At 43.6% G+C, this 25417-nt stretch overlaps 1 protein-coding gene across 1 annotated transcript in view; it reads left to right on the plus strand.

Moving 5' to 3' along the window:
* The window catches only part of SMYD3 (SET and MYND domain containing 3), a gene marked incomplete at its 5' end in the record, with an annotated part of 432372 nt that extends 413705 nt beyond the window's left edge, over window positions 1-18667 (plus strand). The window contains 2 exons of the mRNA XM_082481422.1: window positions 8846-8954; window positions 18502-18667. Of these exons, the coding sequence (XP_082337548.1) occupies window positions 8846-8954; window positions 18502-18603 (211 nt within the window). The 3' untranslated portion in view covers window positions 18604-18667. The remainder of the gene's footprint in view (window positions 1-8845; window positions 8955-18501) is intronic.
* Window positions 18668-25417: the final 6750 nt, after the last annotated feature.

Genomic DNA, 25417 nt, shown 5'->3' on the forward strand with positions numbered 1-25417 from the left:
AAGAAGAAAAAATGAACCTGGACTTGGTTATCCATTTGCTTTTTGATCAAAAATCGACTGCACCTTGAGGTACTGGGCTGATTGTTCAACTAGCAACTGCGTGAGACAGAACACCTTTTTATTTGTTCTGAGCGTGCCAGTTGTTGGTTTCGTCTGATATCTTCTGGGTATTATGAGAGACAGCGATGATTCCTCATTTGCCTTTTCCACACTACCTATGATTTTGTAGATCCACAATCATTTCTTTTGCAGGCTTGTCCTGGTCTGTTTATTTACTCCTTCATTGCACTGTCTCTAACTGTCCTCATCACCCCTGTCTATACCTTTCTGCTGAACTCTTCTGAGAAGACAGAATCAGAAATGTTGCAGGGGCATGATGGATTTTTACAGTACTTCTCTGTTTGCTTTTCCTAAAAATATCTTAATATTTGTTTTGCTTTTTTCACCGTAACGTTCACAGAGCTAATGTTTTCACAGAACTCTCCCTTATAACTCCAAGACCTATTTTGCAAATTATACAGCTTACTTCGGAACCCATCACTGTACCGAATGCCACATAAATGCCTACTAAAGCACTGATCTATGTGTAAAAAAAAAAATAATAATAAAAATAACAATAACTTTCTAGTCCCCAGAAGTGAAAAGTGACAGAAATCCAGCCAAAGAACACGCTGCTTTGATTCTTTCCCGACCCACAGCTGTCATGAGAAAAATGACTATGTCTCTCCAGATTTCAGCCATCCTATCTGAAATTGGTATTTGTCATCATCTCTCTAAAGAGAGAGAGTTATTGTACTGCACCTGACAGTTTCTCTGGAGAATTATCTGGAGATATGATAGAAAAGGAAACAAGTTTGATACTATTGCTTAAACAAGTGATCTAACTCGCATGTTATCAGTCTTTTGTATTACAAGAGACTTCTGAGGGGATCTGATGTACTGGTGAGTGAGTGGAGAGAAGACATTTTGCATTGAAGATGTCAATACTACCAGCTGTGTCCTTCCTTATGCAGTTTGTGCTCACACGCAGGCACACACACTCGTGTGACCTCTCCGAAGTTTACTGCCACCAGTAGCAATTAAATGTCTGTAGCTCTGATACTGGGGGAACTCAAATCATAGCAGAGGGACTCAATTAGAGGAAAGTTATCTGCAACTCACGTAAGGGATCCAGCAGTGCTTTTCATTTTCTTGTCACTCTCTGGTTCTGTGGCTGAAGAAGAGAGATCATGGAAACCTGTAGATGCGTGATATGCTCTAAGAAAACTTGCATTGCTTGTGTCTGCCACCAGTCTTGAAGTTGCATCCTCAGCTGTACGAGATACTGAGGGTGGGATGTTTTTCTTGACATCAGCAGATAGTCATAGGTTCACTGCTGGATGTGAAGGTGACACCAAGGTCTTTGTCACAAATTAGTGTCTCTAGTGTATGTTTTCCTTTCATATTTTACTTCTCTTCCCATGCATGTTCTCTTTAAGTAGCTTTCCCATTCTTCCTTTGCTGTCTTTCCTACACTTCTTGTGTTTTCTGGCATTCTTCCAATGTACTCTATGTGGCTTTTAAAATCTTTTTATAAATCATTTGAAGTGAACTGTTGACCTTAATCTCTTGTTCTTCTGGTTATGCAAGGACTGAGATGATATGTTCCTATCTGCAGTAACAGTCCATCCTACCATCTTTAGCTGTAAAGATGGTGAACTCGTGACAAAAAAACACAAGAGCTACAAGATATTTTGAAGATCAGCCAGGACACAGGGACGATCTATATGAAATCTTTTCCTACTTCCATTCCAGATTGAGCACTCTTTCTTTCCTTAACATCTCTTAACAGCAGAAGATGACAGAAAATTTGAAGCAGACAGTCCAAACAGACAGTGTCAGCATTTTAAGTGGATGACTGAGACAGATCAAGAGCCAAGATGAAAATCGTAGTGTATACCACTTGGTCATTTTATTAAAGTTATCATTCAAATCTTGGCAGAGCCAACATCTGGAACAATATCCATTTTAACGTGACATAAATTATCACCATAAGGAATACAGCAGAATGATCAGCAGCCAGAGAGCCATGATTTCTGAGATGGATAGCTAACATTTCTTGAGAATTCAATTGATTAAGAATTGTGATTGCTTATTTGATCACATCAGTTAAATTACCGAAACAAATAGTAATGGAACAGTATGAGATGCAGATGTGATGAAAAGTATTCTGAGCCAGATCTAAATCCTGAACTGTTTCCAGAGCCAGTTATTTCACTGAAATAACAAGACATTTCTTGAGTGAGGACAGAATAATTAAAACAAAAAAAAAACAAAAAAAAACCCAAACAAAAACCAGAAAAATAAATTGGCAGTCTGACACAAAAGTTTCTAAACTAAGGTTACTCTTTCAACGTTTCATTTACAAAGTACAGCAAGCCTGTTAAGCCCATGAAACTGCATTTACTTTCATTTGGATTGGCAGAGCCAGACAGACAAGACAGCAGAGACACAAGAACCGGACTCTGCACGAACCAAAAAACATCCTAAAGTCACAATGAGGTCTAGGTTCAACTCTTGGCTTTCACTGACGCTTTCTCTTGTAACACTGGACAAACCACTTCATTTGCCCGGGCCTCTGTGTCTTATCTGTGCAGAACAAAGGCCGTCGTGCCATGCTCTTTCATGCTTAGTATGATGAGGCTCGTACGTGAGTTGTGATCATTGGTGAAAATTTCAGTACTGGGGATACCAAGATATATACCAATATATACCAATGCAGATAGAGAGCACGTGTAAATTAGACTGCAAATGTACGGCCAGGGTATATTCTAAGAGTATGGAGACTTCCAAGTGAACTCTGGTCAGACCCCAGCTGGCTCAGAAAATTATGCCGACTTTCTGCTGTTATGTGATTAAACCAGAAGAAGGATAAGTCTCTTAAGGTAATGAATAGGTTTATGTAATAGTAAAAGAAGGTAACTTTTCCTGCTTTAATTTGTAAGAGATTTTCCAGCATAAAGCTTCTACTACTAATAATGTCTTCTTACCGCTGGCAAAGATTTTTCTTATGCTTTAGGGATGTGCACTAGCGGTTACCTCTAAGAAGACCTCCCTTGTAGTGCTGAGGAGCCGATCCCAAAATCCACGTGAGAGGGGTCAAATCTGGGAAAAAATAGAAAAGAGTGATGCCAGCATTAAACTGTTCACTGCTGCCTTGATTGTCTCCGTGAGACACTGTGGGGAGATAAAACGGACAATAAACATTTCAGGGCAGCTGGAGTATACCAGCTCTGCCACAGGTGAAGGATTTAGTCTGCTACTCCAAAAATGAGATGGCTGCTGCAGAAGGTATAAGGGGAGTTATAAGGTACTGAACTGATTTAAAGTTATCTCGTCATCCATGATAAATAGGAAGTTGTTAAAAGAAGAAAAGAAAGAGAGGGAGAAAGAGAAGCCAGAAAGAATAACAGGTTAACACCATTATTATTCCAAGAAAAAACCTCATTATTAACATGAGAGACAGGCCAGTATTCTTTTGGAAAACTTTCACAGGGACCTCTCAGGATTATACACAGGTTAAGACAGATGTATTGTTCTTAGAAATTTTATGGTTCCAACTAGACTTCTAATACTTATCATACAAAACAGAGTCACTTTGTCCAGTATCGATAACACATTCTCACTTCCTCCAAAAATAACCCTTTAACCTTGTTCCATCCCAGGCAAAACTCTTGCACGGGGCTCATGCTTATTAAGAAATACTAATATTGAGCAAATTATGTATAAAGCTGCTTAAGATTATTTTCTATGAATAGAACATTGCTTGTTAAGCACTATTTCAGCCTCAAATTGCTGGTTTTGGAGCAGGAATTGCTAGGTGAAATTCCGTGCAGATCAGACTGAACAGCTGCAGCACCTTTGGCATTAAGATCTGTGAGCTCCTAAATGAGCACAGTTAGTTTACCTGTCTTATGCTCCTGAGGTATAAGATTTCTTTGACTATTCATAAAGTAACTAGTTCCTCCCTGGAAATGTTGATAGATACCAAATGTTTCATACTTTTTACCACAAATAATAATTTTTCCTTAAATTTGTCCTAAAAATGCTTCTCATAATTTCTATATTTAGAACCCATTGATCATCCCAGCCAAGGAACGGAAGTAATGTCGTGTGAATTAGATGACCATCTCACATCAATAAATAATGAAAACACAAATAACTGAACAACATAAAAATAATTCCTAAGCTGCAGTTCAGTGCAGAGCTTCAATGAATATATTCAAATACCGAGCAGTTCAGAAATCAAGAATGAGTCACAAAAAGAGAAGGTTGAACTTATTGGGTGCTATATTTGAGGTAAACATTTCCACCAGCTGTAGCTAGCACATTTGCGTGATGAGGCTGATGCTGTCCCCTTTGCATTCTGCTCACCACCTTTCCTGAAGCCCAGGAGCCTCTTCTTAATTCCTTCTCTGTTGCTGGGGCTCCTAAAACTACTTTCTGTCTTTTATGCTGTCATATTTACTTGCACTGAAAGGTACTGCAAACCAATTTAATGTATAGCATCACTTTTTACGTGTCACCTTATTAAACAACCTTGTAACATTTCCACTTTAAACCTTTATTTCAGGTTTTATAAGTCCTGCCTGCTTCTAATTACATCAGGCTGAAGACAACAGTGTAAACGTTAACCCCCCAGACTGATTTACAGGGAAATGTAGGTGCCTATTTATTTTAAAATATGCGGCATTGAAAGAGGCAGTGGTTTTGCGTAGTCTCTTTTTTTTTAATACTAGGCTTTAATTCACAAAAGAAGACAAAAGCTCTGATTATTTACCCAGTAATGGGAGATAAGTTGAATGGAATTAATGGAACTACAGTATTAAAAATAGGCAGAACTGGCTAAAATTTGTCAATGGTTGTCTTTTTTACATTGTCCTTTACATGAGAACACAAGGGATTGCGTGGAGATATTCAGAGCTAATATATAGAATTAAGAAAAAAATTTTTTTTTATAAAGTATATGATCAGTGTCTGCTCTGGGGGTTAATCAAGGCAAACCGTGTGACTGAATTAGAAATAGGAGCTGTCAATCTCATGGTGTATTATGAGCAGCTATTGCTTTACAGAGTATGGGTCATGGCTGTTGGGTCATACCCTGTTTGGATGAAGTAACAGTGGGGTATTGCAGGGGTCTGTCCTTGGACTCATCCTGTTTAATATCTTTATCAATGACCTGGAGGAGGCAAAAGAAGGCACTTCTGTGAGGTTGCAGATGACACCAAACTGGGGGGGGGACGGGGACGGACAGTCGATAGGCAGGAAGGCAGGCTGGAGAGGCGGGCTAGCATGGATGCTGTTGGTCATAGATGGGAACAGAGCTGTGCTGTCTTATATAAACAGAGGATGTGATACAAAATGCACAGATATTGCTCAGCCTCCTCCAGTTCTCTTGTTTACAGTGCAGCCTTACTTGTTAGTAGTATTCTGTTTAATCTTTCTTTACAAGTGGACTACTGGGCATTGACCAGTGCCAAGGGCCAGGAAACATCACTCCACAGAACTATCTTTATTTCAGCTTTCAGTATGTAACTGTTCCCCTTCCCATCCCTCAGGCCTCGGTAAATCTCATAAAATCCTTTTCAGATTGAAACCCTGCGCTTCTCAAGCTGCAATGTGTTTTACAGCATGTATTTCTCTATAGTTGTCTTAGTCTCATGTTGATAGTCTTTAGGTATCAGTTCCTTGGCTGGTAAATGTCTTCCTTTTTCTTAAATGTATCCACTTTGTTTTTGTTCAGAGCAATGCGTGGGGATAATAAATTGGCTCAGGAGTACCTGACACTGCTCCTTAGTTCTTTCTACCATGCCAGTTTTTCGTAATACTGAATTCTAGGGATGCCTCGAAGAAGCCAGCAGCATTTTTCCCACTTACATGTCTCCCAGAAGAGCTGCAAGCTGCCTGGATTTCTCTAGTAAACTCACTCAATGGATGTGCTTCTGCAAAAGGTGTACCTATAGTTTAATAGATTTATTCGAGAATATGATAATAAACAGTTGTTTCAAATGTCAATTTTAAGGCTTGCAAAATATAACTATGTACATGCATAACATCAGAGCATAAATCAGCTCAGTAAAACAGCTTTGTAAATATTTATGAGCGCGAGGGTTCTTTGTTTCACACTTACTCCTTCTTTGTCCTCATCTTAAATTTTTACGTGCTTTAGTTTATGGCTGGTTGTCTGAGCCGAGTACCTGACATTGCTAAATTGCCATCTGTTTTCTCTGGTATTGCATATACCACAATCCTTAATCTTTACAGGTGAGGGTATGATCTAAAGAAAGAAACCCATTTGCATGGAGGGGCAGATTCTGAATTCTGATGGACCCGTGTGAAGTTTAGGAGGTGGCCCATTGCTGAACTGAAGCATAGCCTGGGTTTGTCTACGTGAGTTGATGTCCCTGCAGTGGCTGCAGGCGAGGCAGGACCCAAATACCCTGTTTGTGTGGATATTTTGGATGGGGCTGGTTATTCAGGAGGGAGAGGAAAAGGAGAGACGTTAAAAAGATAGTTGAAAGCATGAAAGATAAAGGTGTGGAATGAAGGAGATGTGAAGAGGCCGGGAAGGAGCAGTGGGAAAAGAATCAGAGCTGTCAGGATACAGCAGAGGCAGTCTAGTGGGGACTGCAAAAATGAGTTATCATCTCATGGAAAAATCTTTGCCTCCCTGGCTCCTTCTCCTGTGGCTGTGATCCTTACCCCGGGCATCCTGGCTTTTCAGTGGCCCAGAGGAGAGGGAATAAACTTTTTACTCCTGCCTTTTGCAGCTGTCATAGATGAGGGCAGAAGTATGCAATCATATGGGCATCATTTTTTTGCAATTTTTACAAAGTTGTACACGCGCTCTCTACTCCCATTTGTGCCATGTTAGTGCTGCAATTTCTATTACTCTTCACTAATTCACACCAAAATCTCTGACTTAGTTGCATTTTCTCCCTGTTTAACTGGTAGCAGATAGCACCATGTTAATTGATGTAACAATCAGAACCAAAATCTAAAAATAAACCCGCTGATAATTTTCCAGTGTTTGTTTAACTGGATCCTTGAAGTTCCTGAGTGGTCAGTTTGGACTGAGATAAGTGCTGTCATTTTTCTTCTCTCTTGTCTGTTGGCTCTCCAGCCCTTTTTGAACTGCAACCCCCAAGGGGTCTGAACAGGTGGTGCTTGTGGCAATTCAGGGTGGACTATTCTCATTGTGGACTTGGTTTCTGCTGCTTTGTGAGAGGCTTTGGCAGATCAAGAGCTGTTGCTCCTGAGATCCTGCCAGGCGTGCTTCCCATGTGTTTCTCTATGTCTTCATTGAAATTGTGTAGGATCAGCAGAAAAGGGGGTTTGGGGTGTGAAAATATTTTCCATCATGTTTACGCATCTTCATTTGAGATTTGTAAGGACAGCCAGATACACTGCCATTTAAACAATTGTATTTAATCATGTTTGCATTTTCATTGGTGAAAAATAATGGAGAAAGAGAACTCATTCATTTGCACACAGACTTATCAGAAGATTCCTATGCATCGTACAAATTTACATTGTTTAATGTCTTAGCATGCATTTAATCATACTTACGCAGACTTAAGTGTCTTTCTGACTGCAGTGGTATCATCCATTAGCAGTTTCCCTGAAGTCCAGTGATCATAGGTTTGGTGTAAACACACAAAAAAATTCTTCAAAGAGTAGATTTGGGGAAGCTTATCGGCTCTTCTTCCTGGGGTTGTAACAAATTTTGTATTCTTTTAGACACTCCTCAAGCACGCTGCTGGTGTACTTGAGGAAATAAAATGCTGTTTGATCAAATGGGACATTCGTCTTCAGTGAGTCACGCTTAAGACTTGTACTTTTTCATTTTTGTAGTTAGTCAAAAAAACCTAAGAACTTTTGCAGGTGACTTAACTTCCAGGTGTGTCCCTTCACTTCATGTTTCCTGCTGACCAGTTCCAGGCAAGTCATGTCCACGGCTTTCTGCAGCCCCCAGGTTGCTCTTCCGAGATGCTGTGCTCTCCACATCCAGGTCACAGGGCTGGGGTGAAATCCAGGTGTTGTGAGCCAAGGGCCAGCAGGATTTGGAAATGGAGACTGGCCACCGTGAAAGCATGGACATTTGTGGAGTAACATACATGGAGTAATTGATGGTGACATTGATCTCCATCTACTTCCTAGAAAAAAAGAGAGCATAGTTCTGTTTTTATTAACTCCAGTGAGATTGATGGAAAACCTCTGCTTCTATAAAATTAATTGAGTAAGAATGGGAGTGTATCCTCGCACTAGCAGATACCTTGCCTAGATGCACAAGCCAAGTCTGAGATGTTTACCTGAACGTTCAGCACCAGTTCTTTCTCCAACAGGGAGCAAGCAAGCAAACCCTTAGAAATGGTGGCCTCGATGTTACATACCTGCTTTCCCTGCAGTCCCTTTCCTTCATCTTGGAGGATCTGGGACTGGGTTCCTTGCTGTAGCTTCCTCTTAAAATTATACCTCTCCAGAGACCTGGGATTGTGAGTGACCTCTGTTTGCAACACTAAGTACAGTAAATGCTATTGTATTATCCAACAGTAGCGAATTAAATAATCCCACTCCCGTCACTTTCTAACAGGATAATGTTAAAGGCTTTCCTCTGAGATGGAGACTAATAATTTGCTAATTCCCCTCAGTATTTCATGCTTCTCAGTAGCGCAGCTAATTTTCTCTGAGTACCTTATTAACATTCACAATGACTTTGCAGTCCCACCCTAATAGCTCTCCGCAGAGGCAGTGACTGTGAAGGTGAGAGCTGACAGTGACACATTTTCCTCCCTTTTCTCTGCAGACTGTATTATCCCGGTTTCCATCCGCTGAGGGCTGTCCAGCTGATGCGAGTGGGCAAACTGCAGTACAGTCAAGATATGTTTCCTCAAGCGCTGGAGACTTTGAAACAGGTCAGTATTGTGAACTGCTTCTTCTGTGTCCCCCTCCCTCGCTTCCCCCACACCTGCCGTGTGTTCCCCACTTCTGCTCTGACTGCACCTCATGCCTTTGGATACTCCTCACCGCTTTTTCCATCAGTGGTGTCTCCCCAAGATGCAGCGTAGTGTCACTCAGCATTTCAGGCACTGATTTCACAGAATCACAGAATCGCAGAATAGTCAGGGTTGGAAGGGACCTCTTGAGATCACCTAGTCCAACCCCCCTGCCAGAGCAGGGTCACCTACAACAGGTCGCACAGAACAGCGTCCAGGCAGGTTTTGAATGTCTCCAGAGTGGGAGACTCCACAACCTCTCTGGGCAGCCTGTTCCAGTGCTCCACTACCCTCAAAGTGAAGAAGTTCCTCCTCATGTTAAGATGGAACTTCCTATGTTCAAGCTTGTGCCCATTACCCCTCGTCCTATCAATGGGCACCACTGAAAAAAGACTCCTCCCATCCCTCTGGCATCCTCCCTTTAAGTATTTGAAAGCATTAATAAGATCCCCCCTCAGTCTTCTTTTCTCTAGACTAAAAAGACCCAAGTTCCTCAGCCTTTCCTCATATGAAAGATGTTCTAATCCCCTAATCATCTTTGTAGCCCTTTGCTGGACCCTCTCCAACAGATCCCTGTCTTTCTTGAACTGGGGAGCCCAGAACTGGACGCAGTACTCCAGATGCGGCCTCACCAGGGCAAAGTAGAGGGGGAGGATGACCTCCCTCGACCTGCTGGCCACACTCTTTTTGATGCACCCCAGGATGCCATTGGCCCTCTTGGCCACCAGGGCACATTGCTGGCTCATGGTCATCCTGTTGTCCACCAGGACTCCCAGGTCCCTTTCCACAGAGCTGCTCTCCAGGAGGTCAGCCCCCAACCTGTACTGATGCGTGGGGTTATTCCTCCTCAGATGCAGTACCCTGCATTTACCCTTGTTGAATTTCATTAGGTTCCTCCCTGCCCAACTCTCCAGCCTGTCCAGGTCATGCTGTAAAGCAGCACAGCCTTCTGGCATGTCAGCCACTCCTCCCAGTTTAGTGTCATCAGCAAACTTGCTGATGGTACACTCTATCCCTTCATCCAGATCATCGATGAATATATTGAACAGGACTGGACCCAGTACTGACCCTTGAGGGACACCACTTGTTACTGACCTCCAACTAGACTCTGCACCACTAACCACAACCCTCTGAGCTCTATCTGTCAGCCAGTTCTCAATCCACCCCACTGTCCATTCATCTAGCCCGCACTTCCTAAGTTTGCATGTGAGGATGATGTGGGAGACAGTGTCAAAATCCTTGCCAAAGTCAAGGTAGACAACATCCACTGCCCTCCCCTCATCCACCCATCTAGTCACTTCATCATACAATGCTATCAGATTAGTCAGACATGACTTCCCCTTAGTGAATCCATGTTGACTACTTCTGATAACCTTCTTTTCATCCAGGTGCTTTGAGATGATACCCAGCACAAGCTGTTCTATCATCTTTCCAGGGATGGAGGTGAGGCTGACCGGCCTGTAGTTTCCCGGGTCATCCTTCTTGCCCTTTTTGAAGACTGGAGTGACATTAGCTATCCTCCAGTCCTCAGGCACCTCACCTGTCCTCCAGGACCTTTCAAAGATGATGGAGAGCGGCCCAGCAATGACTTCCCCCAGCTCCCTCAGCACTCGAGGGTGCATCCCATCAGGCCCCATGGTTTTGTGGATATCCTGTTTATCTAACTGATCTCTAACTTGCTCCTCGTCAACCAAAGGAAAGTCTTGCTCCCTCCAGACTTTCTCTGTTACCTGCAAAGTCTGGGTTTCCCAAGGACTGGCCCGAACAGTGAAGACAGAAGTGAAGAATGCATTTAGCAACTCCGCCTTCTCTGCATCATCTGTCGCCATGGCATCTGTCTCGTCCAACAGCAGGCCCACATTTTCCCTAGTTTTCCTTTTGTCTCCTATATACTTAAAGAAACCCTTCCTGTTGGCCTTGACATCCCTCACCAGGTTCAATTCCAAGGCTGCCTTGGCTTTCCTTGTTTCCTCCCTGCATACCCTGACAGCATTCTTGTATTCCTCCCAAGCAGTCAGCCCCTTCTTCCACCTATTGTAAACTCCCTTCTTCCACCTGAGCTTTTTCAGAAGGTCCCTGCTCAGCCATGCAGGTCTCCTTCTTCCCTTGCCTGATTTCTTTCTCTTTGGGATGCGCTGATCCTGAGCTTGGAGGAAGTGACGCTTAAATAGCAGCCAGCTCTCTTGAGCCCCCTTGCCCTCTAGAGCCCTCTCCCATGGGATTTCTCCAAGCAACTCCTTGAAACGATCAAAGTTAGCCCTCCTGAAGTTTAAGGTTTCAACTCTACTTGTCATTTTGTCTATACTACACTTAATCCTGAATTCTATCTTCTCATGATCACTGCAGCCCAGTCTGCCCCCAACCTTTGCATCCAGTCCCTCTTTGTTTGTCAGTACCAGGTCCAGTAGAGCACCTTTCCTTGTAGGCTCCTCCACCACCTGGGTCAAAAAGTTGTCATCAATGCACTGGAGGAACCTCCTGGACTGTACATGTCCAGCTGTGTGGCCTTCCCAGCAGATATCAGGGTAATTGAAGTCCCCCATGAGAATCAAGGCCTGTGATTGTGAGGTGATTTTCACCTGTCTGTAGAAGGCCTCATCAACTACCCCATCCTGATCAGGTGGCCTGTAATAAACACCCACAACAGTGTCTCTCATATTACCCTGCCCCTTGATCCTTACCCACAAGCTCTCAATTTGCTCTTCATCTGCTCCCAGGGAGAGCTCAATACATTCCAGTTGCTCTCTCACATAAAGAGCAACTCCACCACCTCGCCTCGCCAGACTATCTTTCCTAAAGAGAACATAGCCCTCCATGACAGTGTTCCAGTCGTGTGAGCCATCCCACCACGTCTCAGTAATTGCAATGAGATCATGGTCCTGTGACCGCACACAGATCTCTAACTCCTCCTGTTTATTCCCCAGTATTCTTCCAGTATTAGTCACTGCTAATTACAGTTCGATTGCTCAGAGGTGCCTGGATGAAAAATCACTATTAGATCTGAAGAGATAAAAATATCTCAGTGCCTCATACTCTCCTTCTCTCTGTAGCAAAGTGAATCTAGAAGCAATGAAAGTACAAGAACAGGAGCAGAGCTGCAGTTTCTACCTTCCTTATTCCCTATCGGGGATCTGTGGTTTCAGATTGGAGAACTTTGCCTTTAACGCTTGTATTTTATTGTGAGGCACACTCAAATCAAAAGGCATGCTTCTTGATCCCTCCCTTTCCTATATCATTCATCATCTTTCTCTTCTTTGACCTGGTGTTGCAGCTGGTGCTTTGCTAGTTACATTTCAGCTTTAAGCCATCCCTCTTGTACCTGAGCTGACTTTTATATTAATTTCCTCCCACCTCGGGCTCTTATTTGTCCTGCCGTTATATTACTGTTAGGATCATCTTAAATATATTGAAGAATCCGTTTCTATGTGCAACATGTCCTCAGGACATAAGCTCTCACTTGCTTCCCATCTCAACCCTCAATCACTGCTAGGGTGTTTTTCTCCCCCTGGAAGATGTGCTGCCTCCAGTTCCCCTCAAAGAGGTCTTACGCTAATTCCCTTGTATTATTGATTGTCCCGGCATCAACTTGGCCTGAAGACAGCACATGCTCCATGTGGTTCCCCCTCTTGTCTCTCGGCCCACCTCCAGTGCCTGACGCAGCCTCCTCGTTGCCTGCGCTGGGTGCTGCAGAAAGCCACCCGGCCCAGCTGCTTGCCTCTTGCTGCTGGGCAGGAGCGGGCCTCAGTGCTGGCGCCAGCGTTGGAAAGAAGTGCAGAAGTTGGCTCTATGTCCCCTTTGTTTAACATCCGTACTATGTGAAGGGGTAGTCTTGTGGCAAAGAGTTAGGGCAGCTGCCTGGGATAGAAGGGGACGGGTGTCTGCACTGGGCGTGTGGGGAGAAGTGGTTTTTACTCCTGCCTGGATCCCTTATAAAGTTAAGATCAGTCAAGACTCTCTAGATAACTTAGTATTTTGTACTTACTTTTTTCAACCCCCGTATCTATTTGGTTTTAACATCTGATTAATTATGCAAGCTGAATAACTGATAATTTCCACATGTTGAAATAATAAAATAGTATTCAATATGATGACAGTCTTACTAAGTCCTGGTAACTTAAATCTTCACTTGATACATTTAACTTAAATTATGGCCAATTCTGATCGTTAAAAAGCAGATGGAAGAGTAATCAATTCTATTTTCCACACATTATTCTGAAGTCAGTCATATATCTGTCATGTGCCAGGTAATCTGCTCTGCTGTTTCCCCCATAATATTTATAATTTCCAAACATTCAGACTTTCCTTTAGAAGTTAGAGTGAGACCCCAGTCAGAGGAGCTTGTATTTTCATTGATACTGCCGCAATATATCAACAGGCATTCTTCTAATTGCATTTCTAATATGATACTGCATTAAATTAAACTGGAGTGAATTTCCCCAGAGAAATCTGAATGATGCTCAGCGGTGAAGGTGGAAGTTGTGATGGGGTTTTTTATGTTTTAGTGAAGAAGTTGCCCATTGCAAGCCAGATTGCTACTGTAATATCCTTTGAATACTGAGCAATTCCTAACATGGGAACCTTTTTTCAAGCTGTGATCTCCTCTTTCCCTGAAAAGGGAGAATAAGGTGCCGCTTACCATTCTATGCCATACCTCAGTGCATCTCTAACTGTGGTCTCCAAGCCATGAGTGGTCCACAAGGACACACTAAGGGTTCTACAACTGAGATGCAGAACCATTTGCAAACTAATCCTGTTGTGGTTTTGCCTATTCCCTGTTCAGCCTCCCCCTTTTCACCCACAAGTGTGAGACAGGGAGAGACTGAACTCCCGCTCTCTGGGAGCACAGCTGAGAGGAGGAAAAGCTTCTTGTCGTCCTGTTTCTCCATGCAACTTGTAAGCATAGGACACAACGCTTCTTTGGATAAGATCTGAAACTGATTGCAATCATCGCTGTCTACGCTGGAACAAATTAAAGCAAGATATAATTCCCAGTTTGTTGGGAGTAAAGGATGTGATTCCTAATATAACTCATACAATGTCCTAGAGTTATATGAGAACACAGTTTGGCCCTTTGTCATTAGATGTGTCAACAGAGCATGCCACATGCTCAGAGCAGAAACTCGATTACCTTCCCTGCTTCATTACTCTTCTTAATACACTCTGACACTGAAAAGCACCCTGTTGGAGCCCTCGTCAGACTAATTTCAGTGCAGCATTAAGGAGGAGGATGTGGAAGGTGCAGAGGAATTGAGATCTGAGTGAAATTCACCTCACTCGTATAAATCCTGTTCAATCAGGCACAGCCTCAGAGCTGCTGGGGATTGACAGCCTCTCCACATCAGATGCGCAGCCAGTTAAGACCAGTAGATCTTCATACACAGCTCTGCAGCCCAGCCCTTACTGCTGCTCTCTGTGCCGCCCGAAAATGAATTACTATCATAGCCACATTACTCTTAATGCCTTTGGGGTTTAGCTGTCTGCCCTGCACCCCCAAAGAAGGCTTAAATAATGTGGAGGACTTCCTGTTACCCATTAAAATGAAATCATCCCCTAAAAGTATATTAGGCCCTGCAGAATCTAATTTGCCAGCTTTTGGAAATAGAAGTGTCACAGAGAACCAATACTCCACTTCTGAAATAAAACCTGAAGGTAGCCCTGGGTTTACTGTACAACCACCATATTATTTTTAAATTGATATACATATATATATGAAAGATGCAATGGTGGGAGGACAAATGGAATTATAGATCAGGAAAACCTTCGTCAGCAAAAGACCAGAGCTGGAGCCCAGTCTGACAAACCTAATTTAAAGAGCCTGCAATGACTGTAAAAAGCGGCAATAACAAAAGGTGCAACAAGCTGCCTTGCGAAGAGAAAAGCTTCTCGACCGGGAAGCAGCACTCCTGCAGGAGCCCAGGATGGGGCTGCATCTCTGGTGCTCGCGGGAGCCCCTAGCAAGTGTATAGATTTGTACTGAGGTGCACTCATTAGCATAAATATTTGTTAGGTGTCATTCGTTACCTTCGCAGCACTGTAAGCTCACCTCTTTAGTTGCCCATAACCTGAGTGGAAATGGACAGGCAGGGTGCAGGTAGGAAGGCTTGGATTCCAGGACATGACTTCGTTTCTGAGTGTCGTCTCCTCGAAGCGAGCCCATGCGTGCTGCAGCGTGGTGTCTCAGCTGCTGCTCCGTCCTCTGGGCTGCAGTGGTGGTGGTGGTGGCTGCCTGTGTCCACGCAGTTTCCTGACCAGGACAGCGGTGCCCAGTTGCTGAGCGATGGCTGGTGGGGACAGTGGCAGGCAGGCAGGAGGATGCACACATGTCCGAGAGTGATGGGCCAGTTTCCCCTGCAGACCCTGCACTTGGCTGGCACGGTCGCAGGAGCACCTTTGTCCTCCCGTGAGCTGATGGGCATGGCTGTCTTGTCTCTTGAAGGCCTGCAATGAATACAATATCACTTTCTTTCTTACTGTAATCCCTGGTGCGAAGGCAAAAGGCACAGGAATTGGGGTAAAATTGCTCCCAGGTTTCACAGCAACACTAAGAAATCTCCTTTCTCTAGGTGTGAATTGTTTACCAGCTGCTGTTGATAGTAACTGTGATTTTGGTTTTCCTATGCCTGCTGTAACAAGTGTCCCCTTCAGTCAAGAGATGGAAAAACACAGATCCTCCCTCTGAAATGTCATTTCGCTTCGTGCCATTTTGGCACGTGGCCATTTGCCGTCTGCTTTCCCTGTGATGGAGCCGTGCTGTCCTGCATCTGCACACAGTTCCCCGCAGCTGTGGTGACGGGCATCCTGTCCCATCCCCATGCAAATCAGGCGCAAACGACTGCACTGCATTTCATTTGCATTCATGGAGCAACAGCCATACCACTAATCTAATGGCTTTTATATTCTTCAGGGAGACACTGTGTGGTTGATGACACTGTGGCCTGTGTTGCCGTCTTGCGATTACTATAGTTTTTCATAATTAGATTTGTTCTTTTAGCTGAGAGGAAGACCACACTGACCACAAGACTCTGCTTGGCCCCGAATCTGCTGGTTGGCTGTGTGATTTAGGAGAGCAGGGGAGTGTTCAGAGAGCCTGCGTATTGCTGCTTCTGCCCAGTAAAACAATTCCTTGCATTGGAGGTGAAATTATCCCCGATTTTGCACCGACTTTTGCAAAAAGAGCTACCTAGCTTAATGCCAGTTTAGTTTGGGGATTACTGAAGTCACTGTAATCCAACTTGGGTACAGCTGGCTCTGACTTGCACGGCAGCGTGTGAGACAGTGCATTGCATGAGAATGATTTTCTCCCTGAAGGAAACAGAAGGCTAAAGACTGGGTGCATTTATCTGCCATACCGATGAAACGGAAAGGAAATGTTGGAGATGAGAGAGAAGTCAGCAATGGTAGCATAGTCTCAAGATTGCGTTTGATATTCAGAATTTTTGCCTTTTAACAGAGGCATATATCCATATGGACATCTCTGGCTGTGCATCAGGGTCAGTACTAGCCTGACCTCTGTCCTGTAGGTGGGCTGGAGATCGAGGTCAGCTGCCACAGGACTGCGACTCAGATGTATCCAGATGCACAGCTCTTACTGTACGTCATTCACAATAAATCCGTCAGCTTTCTTGGCCACAGCATGCAAACACTCTGCACCGACTGTGTCTGGATCCACGGCCAGTTTGCCCGGCCACTTTGCTCTAGGGTGATCCTGTCCCTTCCGAGTTAGCTTGGACGCAGCTACGCATTGCTGCACTGCAACACACAGGGGATCCCACCTGCAGCTCTCCTGCTCTGCACCGTCCCGGGATTCCTGTACTATGCCAGTGTTCATCTGTTTCCATCCCGCTGTCTCTGCCAGATAAGGACTGGCTCTTACTCTTGCTTTTTACACTACTTTTTCAGTTATTTATTAAAAAAAAAAAAGAAAAGGAGCTCTTGCATAGCTTAATACCTCACACTCTGTGTTGAAATATTTTTATGATCTGTTCTTTACAACATTTCCCCAATATGCTAAATTAGGAAAAGCAGAACACTAAGACCAATTTCGGTAGTCTTTTCAAGGGAATATAATTATGTATTACTTGCAAACATTTTGCAAAAACACGAGCAGCTTTGTATTTCTGCTAAAATGGAAATATTCAAAAATTGAGGATTTCTGTTTTATTTCACATTTCTCAGGCATTTCTAATGCTGATGAAAGCACTGCCATTGTTCTGTTTAACTATTTTATTATTTAGTAGTAGGGCATTGTGGTAGCTCAGAACATATTTGGCTCTTTTTAGAGCTCCTTACACACTGATTTGTTTTGACTGCTATTTCAACTTGTTCTTTTCATCTTTTGCTACTTCCCTCTTCTTTTAAAAATTAGCTAATTTGAAGCAAAAATAAACTGTGCTAGAATTCCCATGTGCTTGCCAGTCTCTAAAATTTGGAAGCAGGCTTTCATTCATTCTACCAGAGAATATATTTATTTTTGGTTTTGTCTTTTCAATTTAAATGAGGCCCCTTACTCAACACTTGTTTCCAAAAAGATTCTTTTTCTGCAATCCGAAGCTGATTTAGCTGAATTTTATCAGCCGATTGGACCAGGAGCCCATTGAAACACAGGCTGCGTTTAGTTTTTGACAATTCCTCAATTTGGGATGAAGAAAAATCTCTGATGTCTTTTTTCCTACCAGTACACGTATAGCTCCCTTCTTCTTTCTTCAGAAGTGCTGAATCCATTTCCATCTGGTACTTCTCTTCTTGCAGGAGGAATTTAATAGATGGAAGAAGCAGAAATGTCATATGAAAAGTGATGATCTACACATGAGCTGGGCAAAGAGCATTTCAGACATATCTGTGGCAGAGAATCAGCAACACCACAGGCAACATCAGCAAGCATAAATTGGCCTAGCAATATAAGATGACCAACAGAGAGAGAAAATAATCCCTGGGAAGAACAGCAAAGAACCATTCCTGTGCAGGCCTTCTTAAAGTGAAACTATTAATGTATTTATTTGTTTGACGCTATACATAGTTTCTCCTGATACAGTTAAGGCGCTTTATTCCATTGGTTAAGCATTAATCCATTTCTATTTACCAGACTTTGAGGCTACGAACATGAACGTCGCAGTCATCTTTTAAATAGTGTAGCAAAACCTTGGGTGTTGTATTTGACCGATCTTAAAATGGCCTTCATGCCTCAGTGCAAAAGTATCTTTCTCTACTAGTCCAAACATCCATCTGTGCAACATATTAGTGGGCTTTAACACCTAACAATAATGTGTCGGTGCCTCCTCCTTCACCTGGGACAAATCACTATACGCTTTGGAATACTTCACTCCTATTTCTATTACGCCATGCGTTCAAGTCCCCAGCTGCCAACCGCTTGAGGAACAGTACTGACATCCCTGCCCCACGGCAGGGACCAACCCCTTCGTATGGTCTGCGCAGTGACTAACGTGCCCCTTTCTGTTCTGTCCTCAAGGCCTATGACATTATGAAGGTGACCCACGGGACAGATCACAGCCTGATGCAAGCCTTGATGGAGATAAAGGAACAGTGTGAGGCCATCATGAGAACACACTGAAGAAAACCTCCAGTCGGGAAAACAAAGCATTCAAGGAGAAAGGAAATCAAATGCTTTTTATTGCGTTGGGAAGCTTTTTGATGATTTTGATGTCTTTTCATTAGCTCCGACTTGCTTTACAAAAAAATGTTTAGCATTTATAAGTCTTGCTGTATGATCTGAATCGAGTTGATGTTTGGAGGAATATGCAATTTTCAGAGGATTCTTTTTTCCTACCAGACAATCTAATTGACAATACCTAATTATCAATTTACAACACCTAATTTAATTGATAATAAGTATCGGGAAATGCATAGAGAGGCTTCATCAGTTACAAAGTGATATAATTCCATTGCTATCAGCTGTCAATTTTTTATACCAGTTTATGCCAGCAATTAAGGATCTCATGTCAGACATATTTTAAGTAGAGATAGTATTTTCTTTCCCTTTGCCTTACCCTTAGGTGTGGCTCCCAAAAGCCTGATGCAGTGCTCTGACATCAAATGTTTCCCAATGTTCTAAATGAGATTTTCCTCCCTCCCAGTATATCCGCAGGGCTCTGTCCCACTTCTTGTATTTCATATGTTATAATATTGAACATTAAAATGGAGTGAATAAAAAATTTAATCAAAAGGGTATCTATGTGGAAATTGCTTGCTCTGTTTTCTCTTTTTCTCTGTTTCTTACTCTGTTTCTTTTTTGACTGCTTCAAGAGTTTCTCACTTTATACCGGTTTTAAAAAGAGAGAGATTTGGACCTGTGAGCTTGGCAGTGTGGTTTCTAGACCTTTCTGAGCCCGTGGGGTTTGGATTTCACTTCCGCAAATAGTGAAGCTCTGAGACCTAGAGACAACCACGGAATTAGGAGGTCATCCCTGGGGGAGAGAAGGACGTCTTGGAAAGCACGGGCACCCCATTTCCCCACGCTCATCAGTGAAAGAGTTGTTCTTGCCAGAGCTGCTGACTTCCATTTTTAACACAGAAACAAATGTTAACAAAAGCCAAATATTTATTAGGAATATTGAAACCTAAATAATTTAAGGCCTTTGAAAGTATCGCTTCAGGTGTGTCACTCCTCTCCAACAATTTATTGCTGCTACTCCAGCCATGACTGTTATTTCATTAATCCATCGTTGTTGTGAAGTCGGGCTTTTTTCACACCGGTAACTCGACACCATTAATTATTATGAGATGAGAACACATTTTATAAGAAAATGAACACTCTGGGCGTAATTTACAGCCAAAGCACACGAACGCCAACACTGAGGAAGATATCTCCTTTCAAGGCGTTTGAATTTGTTCCAGCGTATGGAGCGTTCACTTGCCCGGCAGTAATAGGCAAGCAATAACCTATGAAATGCAGTGCATTGCTGGAGTACATAGCGTGGCTTGATGCCAGAGGCCAAGTCATATCAGCCACCCAAGAAGTGCAATAATCCTCGCAGAAATTCACTGCTTGGTTGGATCTTCTTGCTATTATGAAAAGGAAATTATCTGGGGGAAAAGGTCAGACCTTTGCATTTATTGGGATTTCTGACAAAGTAATGGCAGCACTGATGGACAATCAGAAAATGTGAGGGGCACCCAGTCTTCAGGAGCTATTTTCTGGTTTTAAAGGGGCACATGCATGTTAGAAATTCCGTGCTTTTGCATAAAGATGATGCTTATGTTATCTCATGATTAGATATCTAATACTGAGTTTTGCAAGTGGAAGGAACTTCAGAACATAAGGTAAGAGGCTGCATTAGTTTATGCCGCATACACTGGGAGACATCCCGCCAGCTCTCGTGTATGGAGGCACATCTGTGTGTATGGCCTGCAGTACTGGCTTCTGGGGCTTCTGCCACAAGGACACCACAGCTCTCCAAGCGCAATAGCAAGGAAGCATGGTCATTAGGGGAGATTCAGAGTCACCTGATGTCAGATGAGAAAGGCCACACTACGTCAGGCTGAAGGATCTGCCTACACTGGTATTTTCTCTCCAGCAGTGGTCTATAGCAGATGTTTAGAGAAAACGTACAAGCAAGACAGTTCAACAACTGCCTGTTGGGAAATGGAGAAAGAGCGCGCTGTGTTGCCTGCAGAGCATCACCATGGCAAGTGTGCTGCCACGTGCGTAGGCCTGTAGGAAATTGCTCACCGAGCAATGCAAGAAACCAAACTGGCCCCATGTTGGTCTCAGTGGCTCAGGTTTCCGGATCAGTGTCCTGAGGGCACTGCGGCATTGCTTGCCCTGCCTGGCCGTCTTCTCTGGGCTGGTCTGAGGAGATTCCTTAGTACGGGGGCATAATTCATGCTTTGTATTCATTACTATTGATGCAAAACTTGCATTCCTTTCAGCCCTGTCAAGGGAAGAGTCAATTTTTCTGGTTGGTTTCAGTCGTTTACTGAGCGGTTTCCCTTGGAGGTTCACAGGTACTCCCACCACCAGCAGGCTGCTGATGCTGCAGGGGAGGTTGTTGTGGGCAGATTTTTCTCTCCCAATGTTCCCACTCCAGCCTATTTTCTGCAAAGGTGGCTGGCCAGTGACTGCAGAGAGATTTAGCTAAATGCATCATTTGAAAGTGCGGTAGCAAGCAAGCGCGCCAGTGAGGAAGGAACATTAGATAAGCACTCATTTCAAATCAAGTAATCTTATTTTTTCAGCTCAGACTCAAAGTAGCTTGAGTTGTCTTTACACAGACATCGTTTTTGGCCTTCAAGAATACTATCGTCTGTCAAATTTTTCAGGTGGTATCAGCTTGCTAAGATAAAGATGCTAAAGTCAGAGAGAGGCAGACTGCAACGTTATCTGTAATGCAGGCAGGCTTGCTGCTTTCAGCCAGCAGGTCAGAGACTTTTCCAGTACCTTTTGTAAAGTAATGGTAATTTGGGTTCACCACAAGGTTTAGAAATATGTTTTGCATTACTTTTCATTTGTCAATATCCCTTAAATTAGTTAGGAGCAACAATGCTAGACCGCACTTAGAGCAAGCATTGCATTGTAGTATGTGTTTGGAAGAAAACAGTACCAACATACAGAAAAAAAACATAGGGGATTATACAGTTTTGCTGAGAATAATTTATACCAGTTGAACAAAACATCTATCTTAAAAAAAAAAAAAAAAATTAGTTCCATAAACTGTGCTGTTTCTTTAAGCGTGGTGTAATTCTCCATGTCCATACCCTCAAGGTGTGCTGACATGATGTTGGAAGTAAAAACTTTCTGGGCCGTTAGCAAACAGAACTTGCAGCGCATAGCGGAGGTAGCACAAAGTAAAGACACTTGTGAGAAAATGCAGTGAACCAATTTTTTAGAGCTGTGACTTCCTTGAGTTTATCAACTTGCGTGTGGAGTCGTGCCTGGGTGTATGCCAGCAAAGCTCCCCCTACTCAGCCCTTTCTCTGCTTCTTGCTGTAACCCTGTTCCCTGCTGGCTATGTTTTTAAAGCTAGCTTTTCTTAGACTTGTTATTTTTTAACACAGCTTATTTATGAAACACAGAGGCTATTTCCCCGCACAGCATATTCCAAATAGTCCCTGGCCACTGCAAGACTCTTAATGAACAGAGTTCTGCTTTCGACAGAAGTTGTGCTAATTATGAGGAATTTTTTTTTTTTCCCTGATTCAGAATTAAATCTCCCATAAGACAAGCAGAAGAAGGAAGGTCTTACAGTTATGGATGTTGAGTTCTGGCTTGGCTTCCCCGCTGCACCAGAAATTGTGTCTGACCTTGGGCAAATCAGCCAGGGTCAGACCGACGTCCATAGTTGGGCTTTGTCATGGCGGGATGTGCGGGATGGAATGGCATCATTGTGTTTTCCTGTAATTACAGGCATTGCCAGAGAGTTCCTCCAAAACTGAGTGGCCACACGCAGACAGAGTGCTGGGAGCTGCCCCTGCTTAAGCCGTGCCTCCACCACATAGAGAAAGCTTTGGTCTCCACCCACAGCACTTCAGCAAACTCTAAACCACAGTGAAAAAATTCAAAGCAAATGCTTTTGGGCATTTCAGGCTAAAGCCACATTACAGCGTCTTTTTTTTTTTTTTCTTCTTCTTTTAAATGGCTATTTTCTCTTTCCTATCAATGTACATTTTCCTATACAAAAGTCCTTTTCTTTTTCAGTTGTGATTTTACGAAGTTAATCAGCCTGAAAATACATCCGAGATGGCTGTATTGTAAAATGCTCCCTACAAGAACATCTAAGTGTGTATTTTTCCTGCCCTCAGCATAAAGAGTGCGCCGTACCTGAAAGTCTGCAGTCTGCTATTCTTGCCATTCAGCAGAGCGGTTTCTGTTTATCCCCCCACTAGTGATGTGTAAGCCATGCCTATATGACCCCCATTAGTATTTCATGGGGAAAGTTCAACGTTTTTATTTGCTTTGCACTTGTGATCAACATGGACAAATCAATTCTAATTCCATCATTCTTTAGACTTTTTGTAGGTTTTAATAAGGACCTTAGAGATTCCTTCCCCCCCAAAAAAATGAATAACTCAGGCTTAGTAATTAAGTTTCATACAGTCACTGCTCACACAGAGGAACCTAACAAGTTCTTTATAGTTCCCAGAAGACCAATTAACCTTCTTTTAAATATATCTCTATATAGCTACAGAGGCAGGCACGCACAGAAAGGCACATAGACACAAGCTTTTCAGTAGTCTCAGATGCTCCAGCTCCTTGTTAACCAAATCCTGATGGGGCTCACAGCAAGCAAGCTGGGCTGAAGCATCCTCCCTGAGTCCTTTTTAACTCCAAAGATGCCTAAATGAGGACAGAGCACCATCTCTTCTTCTGACTGGCCCCAGGACAGGAGGAAGGGGATAATCACACAGCCTCTTCTTTGCTTTAAGTTCCCCTCCACCTCCTGGGCTTCGGCAAGCAGCTCTTGCTGGTCTCCTTACCTGGAGCTAAGGATCCTGCTCCCTGGCCTCTGTTTCCGCTAAGGGCTGGTCTAGTGGGGCTGAGGAGAGTAGAGGGAAGAGCAGTGTTTGCTTCCTCCACCCCTCCAATTCAGCAGCTCTGATTCCCAGTCCCCAGAGGCTCCGAATAGGAAGGTGGCAATTTTACATACCTCTCAGAGCAAAACTGCGCTTTAAATCACAGGTGATTCCTCTTGACGATTCCACTTGACTTTCAGAGCAGGAGCCAGGAGACAGTAATAGAGAAGGGCGTCTGATGAGAAAATTAGCAGAGCTCCACTCTTCCCCTCCCCCAGGCCTTGTGCTCTGCTCTGTACTGTACTTCCCTGTTTACTTTTAATGAAGCTCAGTTTGATGAAGCCTTTTTAGTGTTGCCTTCCTGTTGTAATAGATGCCAGGTGCTAAGCATCCCGTGATTGCACAGGTAGAGGAGAGGTCTGGCCTGACCCTCCCTGTGCTATCCCTTGCAGAGCTGGGGACACCCAAATGACGTGTTGCGAAGTCACGGAGCTGCCATCCCTCCCACCAGCAGCAACACACCGTAGGAGCCCACAGTGAAAGATGGAAAAGCTGTTGCGGTCTTTGGAGAGAGTCACGGGTATCACACAGCTGCAGAGAGGAATTGGTCTCCATACATATAGCAGTAGCCACACAGCTGAGGGACAGCCAGTGGGCTGGGAACTAGAGTAGCAGAGGTGATGGGGACTGCCTGAAAAGGAGCAGTCACTGACTGCAGTGGGGAGTTTGCTTCTGCTTCTCCTGGTCAATCTCCTTCCTCCCGTTTGGATGCAAGGGCCCTTGTTGTACTTCAGTCTCCTTTTCAAAGTCACATCAAGCTCTGAGGAGGAATTCCTCAGTGAGGTAATAGCAATATCTGTTTTTGTATTCTTTTTAATGTCATTAACATCTTGTACCCAGCTTATACTCTGTACAGGGACCATGATACCATTACTGGGGAGTGATGTTCCCTATCACGCTAACAGGAATGCTGGATGAGGGAAATTCTCTATCACAAGTTGGAAATGTTAATTTCTAAACATCTGTGGCTGAAGGCACCAGTAAATAATGGTATTTTAAAAGGTCAGCATAATGAAGGTATACAAAGAATCTTTTTTCCACTTACCAAGTGTTTTCCCTGCAGACTGTTACATGATTTGTGAAAATCAGACAAAGATCTGATTTTTTTAATTTTGTGTAAATAATTCTGTGCTGATTGCTGGGCTTTTCTTTTTTTTTGTTTGGAGTTTATTTTACTCAAGTCAAACTGCAACTCAACATGAAAGCAAGGGAATTGGCAAAGATGCCTTGAGCTGCCAACAGAAAGCCTCTGAAAACCAGAAAGACCTGAGCAATACTGGGATGGGGCAGCCCACCAGCCACCAGCCAGGAATGCCATCTTGCTTTATGGCTGGTAGGTGGGAAGATGGATTAAAATCTTTTAGATGGGCATTGTCCAAGTTCATTTCATCAGAATAACAAAGCTCTTCATGCAATCCATGTAGTGTCACTGTTATACACCCAGGCCACAAAGCTGCTCATTTTACCATTCAAATCTAAAGTCTTGGCAAAGGTTTTCCTTCCAAGGTGGTGGAGAAGGTCATCAAGAGACCAACGTCTTCTCTGCTGTGGAACAGCCCTTTGAAAGCTGCTGCTAAGTCAGAAGAAATGATGGTTGTTGGATGGTGGGACTGAGGAGCTTGTCCTGCTTGTGAGCTGGAAAAAGGCCAGTTTGCCAACAAGCCCCTGGCTGGTGTTTGCAGAGCTGCAGAAACAACGCAGGTTTAGAGCTCTGCAGACCTATGGACTTGCTCAAATCTAGCCCGTGGCCCAGATGGGCTTTAGCCTGGGCCTCTTTCCTCTTGACTGAGCCCTGTCACTTAGCCAGGCAAGTATCTCAGTTCAGACCAGAGCCAAATGAGGAGCCGGGGGAGGCA

The sequence above is a fragment of the Vanellus vanellus genome (genome assembly GCF_965231255.1).
Source record: "Vanellus vanellus genome assembly, chromosome: 3".
Lineage (NCBI taxonomy): Eukaryota > Metazoa > Chordata > Aves > Charadriiformes > Charadriidae > Vanellus > Vanellus vanellus.